The sequence below is a fragment of the Elgaria multicarinata genome, chromosome 4, assembly GCF_023053635.1.
Source record: "Elgaria multicarinata webbii isolate HBS135686 ecotype San Diego chromosome 4, rElgMul1.1.pri, whole genome shotgun sequence".
Classification (NCBI taxonomy): Eukaryota; Metazoa; Chordata; class Lepidosauria; order Squamata; family Anguidae; genus Elgaria; species Elgaria multicarinata.
Genome location: NC_086174.1, coordinates 3,610,746 through 3,623,427, shown reverse-complemented (window position 1 = coordinate 3,623,427; position 12,682 = coordinate 3,610,746). Strand labels below are relative to the sequence as shown.

Below are 12,682 nucleotides of genomic sequence, written 5' to 3'. Positions count from 1 at the left end.
CTTCTAAAAGAACTCATTTGCCACTGAGACTTTTCAGATACGCCTCTGCTAAAGCAGCAGAGGTGAAGGATTCTGCCCGGGTACCTGTGTAGACACGGCAGAGGCTATTGAGAGGTGGCCATAACAGAGCTGCTGCTGAACCCAGTATCCACCACTGCAATAGCAAGCCCCTGGGCCTATTCACCCGTGTGCTTATAGAATCATAGAATCATAGAATAGCAGAGTTGGAAGGGGCCTACAAGGCCATCGAGTCCAACCCCCTGCTCAATGCAGCAATCCACCCTAAAGCATCCCTGACAGAGGGTTGTCCAGGTGCCTCTTGAAGGCCTCTAGTGTGGGAGAGCCCACAACCTCCCTAGGTAACTGATTCTATTGTCATACTGCTCTAACAGTCAGGAAGTTTTTCCTGATGTCCAGCTGGAATCTGGCTTCCTTTAACTTGAGCCCGTTATTCTGTGTCCTGCACTCTGGGAGGATCGAGAAGAGACCCTGGCCCTCCTCTGTGTGACAACCTTTTAAGTATTTGAAGCGTGCTCTCATGTCTCCCTTCAGTCTTCTCTTTTCCAGGCTAAACCTGCCCAGTTCTTTCAGTCTCTCTTCATAGGGCTTTGTTTCTAGACCCCTGATCATCCTGGTTGCCCTCTTCTGAACACGCTCCAGCTTGTCTGCGTCCTTCTTGAATTGTGGAACCCAGAACTGGACGCAATACTCTAGATGAGACCTAACCAGGGCCAAATAGAGAGGAACCAGTACCTCCTGTGAAGGCTTATTTGTGCCTTGCTTCTCAGAGCTAAACTGTACATGGCAACATCTGTTTTGTGTGTTTAAAGGTGGGACTGAAGGCTTTTAAATGGGGGACCAACCTCCCCCTGCAATCGGAGGTGGTGCAGTCCATTCTACTAACTCCGAATTCTGTATAGACCAGGCCTAAGAGTTGATGCTGGGTAGCAACACTGCCTCAGCACGGACGCACAAATGTACACCCTACTTACATAGGCAAAGCCAAGCCGTGTTTGCTCAACTCCACGTTCAAATCAGAGAGAAAGATCCCAGCTTCTACGGTCACCTGCTTCTGCTCTTTGTCCACCTGCAAGACAGGAGGTTGGTTGTTATTTATATCAGTTGCCCAGACAGGAAGGAGTCATCTCCCACGGGCCGGAGAAGCTTAGAGGCAAAGCCTCAGACACAGGCCTCATCTACACCAAGCAGGATATTGCACTATGAAAGTGGTATGAAGCGGTATATAAAAGGCAGGAGCCACACCGCTGCTTGATAGCGGCATGGGACCATTGACATATACCATATACCGCTTTCATACCGCTATATCCTGCTTGGCGTGGCTCCTGCCTCTTTTATACCGCTTTTGTAGTGAAATATTCTGCTTAGTGTAGTTTAGGCCACAGTAAATGCCCATAATTGTCCAAATTAGGCTATTGATTTTATTTATTTTTTATTTATTTATTACACTTATATACTGCCCCCAAAGCCAGGGCTCTCTGGGCGGTTTACAGAAATTCTAAAATTAAGATTAAAACGAGTATACAAAATTTAAAATTCTAAAACACAGAAAATACACACATAAAGCATTAAAAACCATTTTAAAAAACTAAACATGTGGGTGATTAAGATGTGCCACCATATGCCTGGGCAAAGAGGAAAGTCTTAACCTGGCGCCGGAAAGACAGCAGCATTGGCGCCAGGCGAGCCTCGTCAGGGAGATCATTCCAGAGTCTGGGGGCCACCACCGAAAAGGCCCTGTCCCTCATTGCCACACTTCCAGCCTCTCTCGGAGAAGGCACCCGGAGGAGGACCTTAGATGTTGAACGTAGTGACCGGGTATATTAACGTTGGGAGAGGCGTTCCGTCAGGTATTGTGGTCCCAAGCCGTGTAAGGCTTTATAGGTCAAAACCAGCACCTTGAATTGGGCTCGGAAACATACAGGCAGCCAGTGCAAGCGGACCAGAGCAGGTGTTATATGGTCGAACCTTCTGGTTCCCGAAATCAATCTGGCTGCTGCATTTTGCACGAGCTGCAGCTTCCGAACCATCTTCAAAGGCAGCCCTACGTAGAACGCATTGCAGTAATCTAACTTGGAGGTTACCAGACCATGGACAACTGAAGCCAGGTTATCCCTGCCCTGATAGGGGCGTAGCTGGGCCATCAACCAGAGTTTGCAGAAGGCACTCCGTGCCACTGAGGTCACCTGAGCCTCAAGTGACAATGATGGATCTAAAAGAACCCCCAAGCTACGAACCTGCTCCTTCAGGGTGAGTGCAATCCCATCCAGAACTGGTAAAACACCACCACCCATCATGTCAGCGGAATCACCTACTAACAGCATCTCAGTCTTGTCTGGATTGAATCTCAGTTTATTAGCCCACAGCCAGGCACTGGTTCAACCCATCCACAGCCTCTCCTGCTGAAGATGAAAAGGTGAAACAGAGCTGCATGTCGTCAGCATACTGATGACAGCGCACTCCAAAGCTCCGGCTTCATGTAAATGTTAAACAACATGGGGGACATTTCTTGTAACTCACATGTGACTGGGCTAAAGGATGCCACATCTCCTGCTTAACATCTCAGTATGTTGCGTTCCTTTTTCGAATATGACATCCTGCATTTCTAAACAAATCTTACATGCTGGCTTTGTTTCCCCACCAGTTGGTATCCTATTTACCAGCCTTCCCCCCCACCGCAACCTGTTGACTTCTAGAGTAGACTACAACTCCCATCAATCCCAGCCACCAACCTCAACTTTACATGTGCTGGTCATGTACCCAAACCGGCTCCATCAACGCGCTAGAGGGAGGAAGGCTACAGTAGGACGCAAAATATCCAATAATATGGGATGTATTTAATTATGAGATGATGGGGATTAACAGCCAGGGATGGATCCTGGAAGCCATCACGCCTTGCTTAGGCTCAGACTTTCCAGATCATGGAATGCTAGTTAGGCGGGTGAAAGGACTGGTCCAGAAATACAGCAGTTTATAGAATCATAGAACAGCAGAGTTGGAAGGGGCCTATAAGGCCATCGAGTCCAACCCCCTGCTCAATGCAGGAATCCACCCTAAAGCATCCCTGACAGAGGGTTGTCCAGCTGCCTCTTGAAGGCCTCTAGTGTGGGAGAGCCCACAACCTCCCTAGGTCACTGGTTCTTGCATTCACACACACACACACTTCTCTTACCTTCAGGATCTTATTCATCTTTCCCATCTGGATCATGAAGTCATCAGTGCAGGCAATATCCGAAGGGGAGTGTCCAGCCCCAACCACTTTCACCTTCTTACTTTTCTGCCGAGCCAGACCCAAGATCTGCAGAGCGAACAACCACACACATTTGAGCAGTACCAACCCCTGGCTCTGCCTTCCTCAACCTGACGCCCTCCAGATCCCCAGCCAGCAGGGCCAATGATGGGAGTTGCCTTCCAATACACCTGACAGGCACCAGGGATGAATGTCCAAGTTCTACATTTAGGAAATAGAAACCAAATGCACAGTTACAAGATGGGGGGTACTTGGCTCAGCAATACTACAAACGAGAAGGATCTTGGAATTGTTGTAGATCGCAAGCTGAATATGAGCCAACAGTGCGATAGGGCTGCAAGAAAGGCAAATGCTATTTTGGGCTGCGTTAATAGAGGTATAGCTTTCAAATCGCAGGAGGTCCTGGTTCCTCTCTATTCGGCCCTGGTTAGGCCTCATCTAGAGTATTGCGTCCAGTTCTGGGCTCCACAATTCAAGAAGGACGCAGACAAGCTGGAGCGTGTTCAGAGGAGGGCAACCAGGATGATCAGGGGTCTGGAAACAAAGCCCTATGAAGAGAGACTGAAAGAACTGGGCATGTTTAGCCTGGAGAAGAGAAGATTGAGGGGAGACATGACAGCCTTTATGGTAGGAGAGCCGACAACCTCCCTAGGTAACTGGGTCCATTGTCGTACTGCTCTAACAGTCAGGAAGTTTTTCCTGATGTCCAGCTGGAATCTGGCTTCCTTTAACTTGAGCCCGTTATTCCGTGCCCTGCACTCTGGGAGGATGGAGAAGAGATCCTGGCCCTCCTCTGTGGGACAACCTTTTAAGTATTTGAAGAGTGCTATCATGTCTCCCCTCAATCTTCTCTTCTCCAGGCTAAACATGCCCAGTTTTTTCAGTCTCTATCACACAGTCTCTATCTATTTATCACACTTCTATACCACCCAAATAGCTGAAGCTCTCTGGGAGGTTCCTTTCCTGGTCTTTCTAAAAGCTGGCGATAAAGCTGCGAGGGTACTTCACCCAATACACTGTGCATCTACAGAAAGTTGGAGAGATCACACCGATAGGCGTGGGCCAACCTCCCCTGCTTTACCTCTTTGATCTCATCGACGGTTGTTGGCTGGAAATACAGTTCTGGAGAGGAACCGTAGGTCTTAGCCCAGTTCTGGAATTGCACACCACCTTCGCCATGTACCTAAGGAAGCCCACGAAACACAGACAGTACTAAATAACATTTCCGGAGCCACAGCAATAAAACTGCCTTGATAAATGGCTTTATATTTGATTCCTCGCTCTCCTTTATTCCTCACATCGAGGCAGTAGCTAAATCCTGTCGTTTCTTCCTGTATAATATTGCCAGGATTCGACCATTTTTGTCTGTCTCTTCTGCCAAGACCCTCGTTCACGCACTGGTTATCTCTCGGTTGGACTACTGCAACCTTCTCCTCTCTGGCCTTCCTTCGTCTCACATCAGTCCGCTGGTCTCTGTCCACCACTCTGCCGCTAAGATCATCTTCTTGGCCCGCCGCTCTGACCATGTCACTCCACTTCTGAAATCTCTTCATTGGCTTCCAATTCACTCCAGAATCCACTATAAACTTCTCCTGTTGACCTTCAAAGCTTTTCACGGTCTAGCTCCTGCCTATCTCTCCTCTCTCATCTCACACTATTGCCCCGCTCATGCCCTCCGCTCCTCTGATGCCATGCTTCTCGCCTGCCCCAGGACCTCCACTTCCCTTACTCGGCTTCGTCCTTTTTCTTCTGCTGCCCCTTACGCCTGGCACGCTCTTCCAGAACACTTGAGAACTACAAACTCAATCACAGCTTTTAAAACTCAGCTAAAAACTTTTCTTTTCCCTATAGCAGCGGTTCTCAACCTGTGGGTCGGGACCCCTTTGGGGGTCGAATGACCCTTCCACAGGGGTCGCCTAAGACCATCGGAAAACATATTTCCGATGGTCTTAGGAAACTGTATTGACTGAACTATGTCATGTATCATCTTTTGTATTATTAAAGCTATTGTTATGTATTATTTTCATTAGCAAACCATCCCATGACAATGGATCGTGTAGAGAAGAACGAAAATAATTTTATGGTTGGGGGTCACCACAACATGAGGAACTGTATTAAAGGGTCGCGGCATTAGGAAGGTTGAGAACCACTGCCCTATAGCTTTTAAATATTGAGTTTGTTCTGACTCTATACTGTTTAGCTTCACCCTTCCCGGTGCCTGTTTACACTTCCCTGTGCCTGTTTGCATTCTCCTTCCCTCCTTATTGTTTACTGCAACTTTATTAGATTGTAAGCCTATGCGGCAGGGTCTTGCTATTTACTGTGTATAATCTGTACAGCACCATGTACATTGATGGTGCTATATAAATAAATAATAATAATAATAATAATAATAATAATAATAATAATAAAACACATTCATTAAAAGCCATTTTAAAACAGGTGGATTTTTAAATACTACAACTAAAGAGGACAACAGTAGATCCTTTAGGAGGGAGTTCCATAAGGTAGGGGTCACGACTGAGAAGACGCTGACCCCAGTGACTGCCAATCTAACTGAGCTGAAAGGAGGGCCAACGAGCCGCCTTGAGGCCCAGTATTGGACAAAAAGGTGTGGTAATAATAATAATAATAATAATAATAATAATAATAATAATAATGTCTCTGATATTGATCCTAAAGCAGTGGCGTGAAAATTTGAGGGTTACAGAGTCAAGGTAAAAAAAACTCGGGCTCAGAGGACCAGAGTTTTTCTGTTGGGAGTGGGTGTCCCTCAGAAGAGTAGTTTCACTTCTCCAGTTAAAGCTCATTCCCTGGTTAAGTTTCATTCCTCCAGTTAACTTCAATTTCCTCACAGTGGGAACTGGACTTTCTGTTTTGAGGGAAGAGGGTATAAAAGCATAAGAGAGACAGCCAGGAGACAGCCCAGGGCCAGAGAAAGACCAGAGCTTATGGAAGGAGCAGAAAGAAGCAGCTTAGGGTAAAAGAACTTGCATTTTTGCAATTTGTTTCTTTTCTTTTAATGCTTTTGTGTCACTCAGCTCTATTGACTAAATAGCTTTAGTTGTATCCGTTCACCCAGCCCTGTTGCCTGCCTCCAGCATGAGGCATTTGGAGTTACATTGACTTGAATCTCAAGGTTCCCATTTGAAGCTCCAATGACTAAGAGCCACAGATAGGCCCATCCCAGCATCTTGAATAATCAGAGCTGAAACTTCTCAACAGCAAAAACAGGCCAAGATAAACACACACACACACACACACACACACACACACACACACACACACACACAGAATCATAGAATAGCAGAGCCTACAAGGCCATCGAGTCCAACCCCCTGCTCAATGCAGGAATCCACCCTAAAGCATCCCTGACAGATGGTTGTCCAGCTGCCTCTTAAAGGCCTCTAGTGTGAGAGACTAGACATTTGAAGCTACTGTATGTTACACTGGCAGAACAGCAGTCCACATGGTAGCCCAACCCCCAAATGTCAGTGGCCATCGAAAGACCAGAGATGCTTTTGACCAAATGGGCCACAGGACGAACCCAGGACTTCTGCAGGCAAAGGATATGGTGTGCCATCACACTGTGGGTCTATACCAGCCTTCCCCAAACTGGTGCCCTCCAGATGTGTTAATCAGAGGAGGGCAACCAGGATGATCAGGGGTCTGGAAACAAAGCCCTATGAAGAGAGACTGAAAGAACTGGGCATGTTCAGCCTGGAGAAAAGAAGATCGAGGGGAGACATGATAGCACTCTTCAAGGACTTGAAAGGTCGTCACACAAAGGAGGGCCAGGATCTCTTCTCGATCCTCCCAGAGTGCAGGACACAGAATAATGGGCTCAAGTTAAAGCAAGCCAGATTCCAGCTGGACATTAGGAAAAACTTCCTGACTGTTAGAGCAGTACGACAATGGAATCAGTTACCTAGGGAGGTTGTGGGCTCTCCCACACTAGAGGCCTTCGAGAGGCAGCCGGACAACCATCTGTCAGGGATGTTTTAGGGTGGATTCCTGCATTGAGCAGGGGTTTGGACTCGATGGCCTTGTAGGCCCCTTCCAACTCTGCTGTTCTATGATTCTATGATCTACAACCCCAAACCATCTCCAGCCAGCATGGCCAATGGCCTGGAGACATCATGGGCTGATTAGTGAAGGCTGTTCTGTACAAGGCCAAGCAACGTTTATGAATGGTGAGATGTGTTCCAAGACCTCATTCCCTAAAGGTGACTGACCCGCCCACTCCCCTCCCAGCAATTACCTGCAGTTCAGCAGTACTTTCAAGTCACAAGGTGAGGGAATCCTCTCCTAGACCCTGCCTTTATCTTTATACCTTTATCTGCCTCTTATCTGTGTCTCCACCTTTGTTAGTAGAAACGAGGCCTGTCCCGACAGCCCACCAAAGTTGCCACCCCCTTGTTGATGTCTACTCCTGTTTTCCACCAGCCACGGAGCATGTCCAGTTCACCCAGGATGGAGTCAGCTTTGAGGCAACCACTGGACTTTATACTGGAGGTACTGTTAACAGGTGGTTCATCCGTCCGGCGAGGTGATGTTTGCCCTGTCCTGGACGGGGTTGCACTCTCCCTAAAGGATCGTGTCTGTAGTTTGGGGGTGCTCTTGGATCCAGAACTGTCACTTGAGGCACAGGTGAACTCAGTGGCAAAGAGCACCTTTTATCAGCTTAGGCTGACATACCAACTGCGCCCTTATCTGGACGGAGATAGCCTAGCTACAGTGATCCATGCTCTGATAACCTCTCGCTTGGATTACTGCAATGCGTTATACGTGGGGCTGCCTTTGAAAATGGTCCAGAAACTTCAGCTGGTACAAAACAGGGCAGCCCGTTTACTAACAGGGACTGGCCGGCGAGATCACATTACGACAGTCCTTTTACAACGTCATTGGCTGCCAGTCCAGGTCCGGGCCCGATTCAAAGTGCTGGTATTGACATTCAAAGCCCTAAACAGTTTGGGGCCAGGTTATTTGAAGGAACGCCTCCTCCCATATGTACCTGCCCAGACCTTAAGATCATCTACAGGGGCCCTTATCCATGAGCGCCTGCCAAATGCAGTGAGGCAGGTGGCTACTAGGAGCAGGGCTTTCTCCGCTGTGGCACCCAGGTTGTGGAATGAGCTCCCCAGAGAGGTCTGCCTGGCACCTACACTGTACTCCTTTCGTCACTAGCTGAAGACCTTTTTATTCTCTCAGTATTTTAACACTGAGTTAACAATTTTAACTTGAATTTGAACTTTGCTGTTTTAACTTTGTATTTTAATCTTATATCAATTTTGCCGTGTGGTTTTTATCCTGGTTGTGCTTTTCATACTGTATTTTGTATTTGTGCTTTTAACCTGTTGGTTGTTTTATGATGGTTTTAATTTTTGTGAACCGCCCAGAGAGCTCCGGCTATTGGGCGGTATAAAAATGCAATAAATAAATAAATAAATAAATATTTTCAAAAACGGAAGATCAACCATGGCTACTTCCTTCCTAGCAACGCTGAAACCATCACATCACCTGGCAGAGAGAGGAGTAGCAGAGCCCCGGCTTTGCATGCAGAAAGTCTCAGGTTCGATCCCTGGCGTCTCCAGGTAGGGTTGGAAAAATCCCCACCTGGAACCCTGGAGTGCCACGGCTGCCAGTCAGTGTCAGGCAGCTTCTCATGCTACCACCTCCATCACACCATCCTAAAGCTCTGGCCAGGCAAACATCTTGACTACAATATCCAATTGGCCTTTGCCTGCCCCCTCTTATTCTTCCCTCTCCCCCACTCTGCTGCTGCTGCCAATCTGAGAAAGAGATTTGGAGATCTTCAAAGCTTGGGGGGGGGGCGTGATCCTTGTTTGTTGTTGTTTATTCGCTCAGTCGCTTCCGACTCTTCGTGACTTCATGGACCAGCCCACGCCAGAGCTTTCTGTCGGCCGTCGCCACCCCTAGCTCCCCCAAGGTCAAGTCCGTCACCTCCAGAATATCACCCATCCATCTTGCCCTTGGTCGGCCCCTCTTCCTTTGCCTTCCACTTTCCCTAGCATCAGCCTCTTCTCCAGGGTATCCTGTCCTCTCATTATGTGGCCAAAGTACTTCAGTTTTGCCTTTAATACCATTCCCTCAAGTGAGCAGTCTGGCTTTATTTCCTGGAGTATGGACTGGTTTGATCTTCTTGCAGTCCAAGGCACTCTCAGAATTTTCCGTCAACACCACAGTTCAAACGCATCTATCTTCCTTCGCTCAGCCTTCCTTATGGTCCAGCTCTCGCAGCCATAGGTTACTACGGGGAATACCATTGCTTTAACTATGTGGACCTTTGTTGTCAGTGTGGTGTCTCTGCTCTTAACTATTTTATCGAGATTTGTCATTGCTCCCCTCCCAAGAAGTAAATGTCTTCTGATTTCCTGGCTGCAGTCAGCGTCTGCAGTAGTCTTTGCGCCCAGAAATACAAAGTCTCTCACTGCCTCCACGTTTTCTCCCTCTATTTGCCAGTTATCCATCAAGCTGGTTGCCATAATCCTGGTTTTTTGAGGTTTAACTGCAACCCAGCTTTTGCACTTTTGAGGTATTAGTCTCTCTCTCTCTCTCTCTCTCTCACACACACACACACACACTCCTTACCATTGTGCTTGGCTTCTTTTAACGCTCAAAGGAAAACTGCAGGATGCAAGCCGTCCTCCTCAGAAGGGCACGGAGAGAGGGGAAAAAAAGACCTTTGCCACAACAAGAGGCAGGGGACGGGTGTCAGGACTTGAATCGGAGCTGCCGCTTTGGGAGAGAGAAGGCAAAGGGTGGAATCCAGCTGTGTTGCAAGAGCTTCTCTCCAGAAGCAGAAGGGTTAATGAATAACGGCTGGAATGTGGGCCTGGGGCGAAGGAATTCCAGATTTGGGCCCGGGGCGAGCTGCTTCTTTGCGTGGGGGCAGGGGGCGGATTTGGCTGGAGAACACCAGAAGCTGCAATCCACGGCACTTTAATTGTGCCAATAGATTTTGAAGAAAAAATAGGATGATCAAAGTATATATATATATATACACACACACACACATTCATTTCAGTGGGTCTACTCTACCCATTAAAGCTGCAGGAGCCCTGCCTAGCAAGACCAGATACAAAAGAGGGCAGGGCTCCTGCAGCTTTAACTGTTGTGTAGAAGAGGGAATGTCGCCAGATGCTGCAGGCATACAAAGGACACCCTAGTTTCTCTCCAGGTGCTGCAGGCATACAAAGAACACCTGCTGAAATTCCCTGTTCTCTGCAACTGTTAAAGATGTATTTTTTATTTATTTATTGTTAAAGATACGGGAGCCTCCTCCTTTCCATAGGGTCACCCTAATTATAGAAATGTCCTGGAGCAGGAGAACGAAGCAATCCCCCCCCCCTCATATTCCATGGACTCTTTTCCTTCCCCGTCCTTCCTATCTTTCTTCTCATCTCTCACTATTGCCCCGCTCGTGCTCTTCGCTCCTCAGATGCCATGTTTCTTACCTGCCCAAGGGTCTCCACTTCCCTTGCTCGGCTTCGTCCATTTTCTTCCGCTGCCCCTTACGCCTGGAACGCTCTTCCAGGACATTTGCAAACTACAAGTTCAATCGCAGTCTTTAAAGCTCAGCTAAAAACTTTTCTTTTTTCCTAAAGTTTTTAAAACTTGATTTTGATCTGACTTTTATACTGTTGGTTTTACTCTCCACTGTGCCTGTTTGGTGCATTCTCTTCCTCTTCTTATTGTTTTATTATGATGCTGTTAGAATGTAAGCCAATGCAGCAGGGTTTTGCTATTTTATTGTTTTCCTCTGTACAGCACCATGTACGCTGACGGTGCTATATAAATAAATAATAATATAATAATTCCCCTGCCCTCACTAGTAACGGGCAGTGTGCACAAAAGTGTGTGTGTGTGTATGTGTAGGGACTTGCTGTGAAATATTTGCATGGCTCTCTCTAGAGGCCTTCAAGAGGCAGCTGGACAACCCTCTGTCAGGGATGCTTTAGGGTGGATTCCTGCATTGAGCAGGGGGTTGGACTCGATGGCCTTGTAGGCCCCTTCCAGCTCTGCTATTCTATGATTCTATGATATACTTAAAAGGTTGTCACACAGAGGAGGGCCAGGATGTCTTCTCGATCCTCCCAGAGTGCAGGACATGGAATAATGGGCTGAAGTTACAGGAAGTCAGATTCCGGCTGGACATCAGGAAAAACTTCCTGACTGTTAGAGCAGCACGACAATGGAACCAGTTACCTAGGGAGGTTGTGGCCTCTCCCACACTAGAGGCCTTCGAGAGGCAGCTGGGCAAACATCTGTCAGGAATGCTTTAGGGTGGATTCCTGCATTGAGCAGGGGGTTGGACTTGATGGCCTTGTAGGCCCTTTCCAACTCTGCTATTCTATGATTCTATGATTCTGAGTTGGTGCAATGGGAGGGCATGGTCTGAGACACACAGCGCTGGCCTCCTTTGCATTAGTGGAGGCTGCACCAGGGGTCGTTTGCACCTGGACATTTAAACCCAGCCGCTAACTAGTCACTGAACAATGCATCTTGACCTGCCCCTCTTCCCCAGCTCTAAGCCAGAGGCCAAAGTTCAGCTGAGCTAATGGCCCAGTTAATCACAGAATGGTTAATAACTGCAGTGCCTCCATCATCAAGTTAACTATTGCCCGGTTCAAAGGGTCTCATAAATTCCCAAAGGTTTCTGGGTGCATTGGAATCCCTGGGGGAGCTTTTCTTCGAAAGGAATTTGCTACTAGCCAATAAAATACAGTGCTGAAGTGACGGGAGGCAAAGCTGCCGTCCCAATGGTATGGTGAATTTCCTAGCACCGAACACTTCTACGGCACTCTGTGCATTTATAACAGTGGTGCAGCTAGGAAATTTGGACTTCATGGTCTTACTGGAGGGGGTTTAGATGAGTAAAAAATAAGCCAAAGGCAGACAAGACGGAGGTACTGTTAGCAGGTGGTTCATCTGTCCGGCGAGGTGATGTTTGCCCTGTCCTGGATGGGGTTGCACTCTCCCTAAAGGATCGGGTCTGTAGTTTGGGGGTGTTCTTGGATCCAGAACTGCCACTTGAGGCACAGATGAACTCAGTGGCAAAGAGCACCTTTTATCAGCTTAGGCTGATATACCAACTGCGCCCTTATCTGGACGGAGATAGCCTAGCTACAGTGATCCATGCTCTGATAACCTCTCGTTTGGATTACTGCAATGCGTTATACGTGGGGCTGCCTTTGAAAACGGTCCGGAAACTTCAGCTGGTACAAAACAGGGCAGCCTGTTTACTAACAGGGACTGGCCGACGAGACCACATCACGCCAGTCCTTTTCCAGCTTCATTGGCTGCCAGTCCAGGTCCGGGCCCAATTCAAAGTGCTGGTATTAACATTTAACGGCTTGGGGCCAGGCGATCTGAAGGAACGCCTCCTCCCAT

At 47.8% G+C, this 12,682-nt stretch overlaps 1 protein-coding gene across 1 annotated transcript in view; it reads right to left on the bottom strand.

Moving 5' to 3' along the window:
• Nucleotides 1-10,015, bottom strand: part of LOC134397263 (L-gulonolactone oxidase-like) — a 77,296-nt gene extending 67,281 nt beyond the window's left edge. Inside the window, exons 1-4 of the mRNA XM_063123759.1 lie at nucleotides 9,881-10,015; nucleotides 4,350-4,451; nucleotides 3,191-3,316; nucleotides 993-1,087 (exon numbers count right to left, since the gene is read on the bottom strand). Coding sequence (XP_062979829.1) covers nucleotides 993-1,087; nucleotides 3,191-3,316; nucleotides 4,350-4,451; nucleotides 9,881-9,883 — 326 coding nt within the window. The 5' untranslated portion in view covers nucleotides 9,884-10,015. The remainder of the gene's footprint in view (nucleotides 1-992; nucleotides 1,088-3,190; nucleotides 3,317-4,349; nucleotides 4,452-9,880) is intronic.
• Between the last annotated feature and the right edge of the window lie 2,667 nt (nucleotides 10,016-12,682).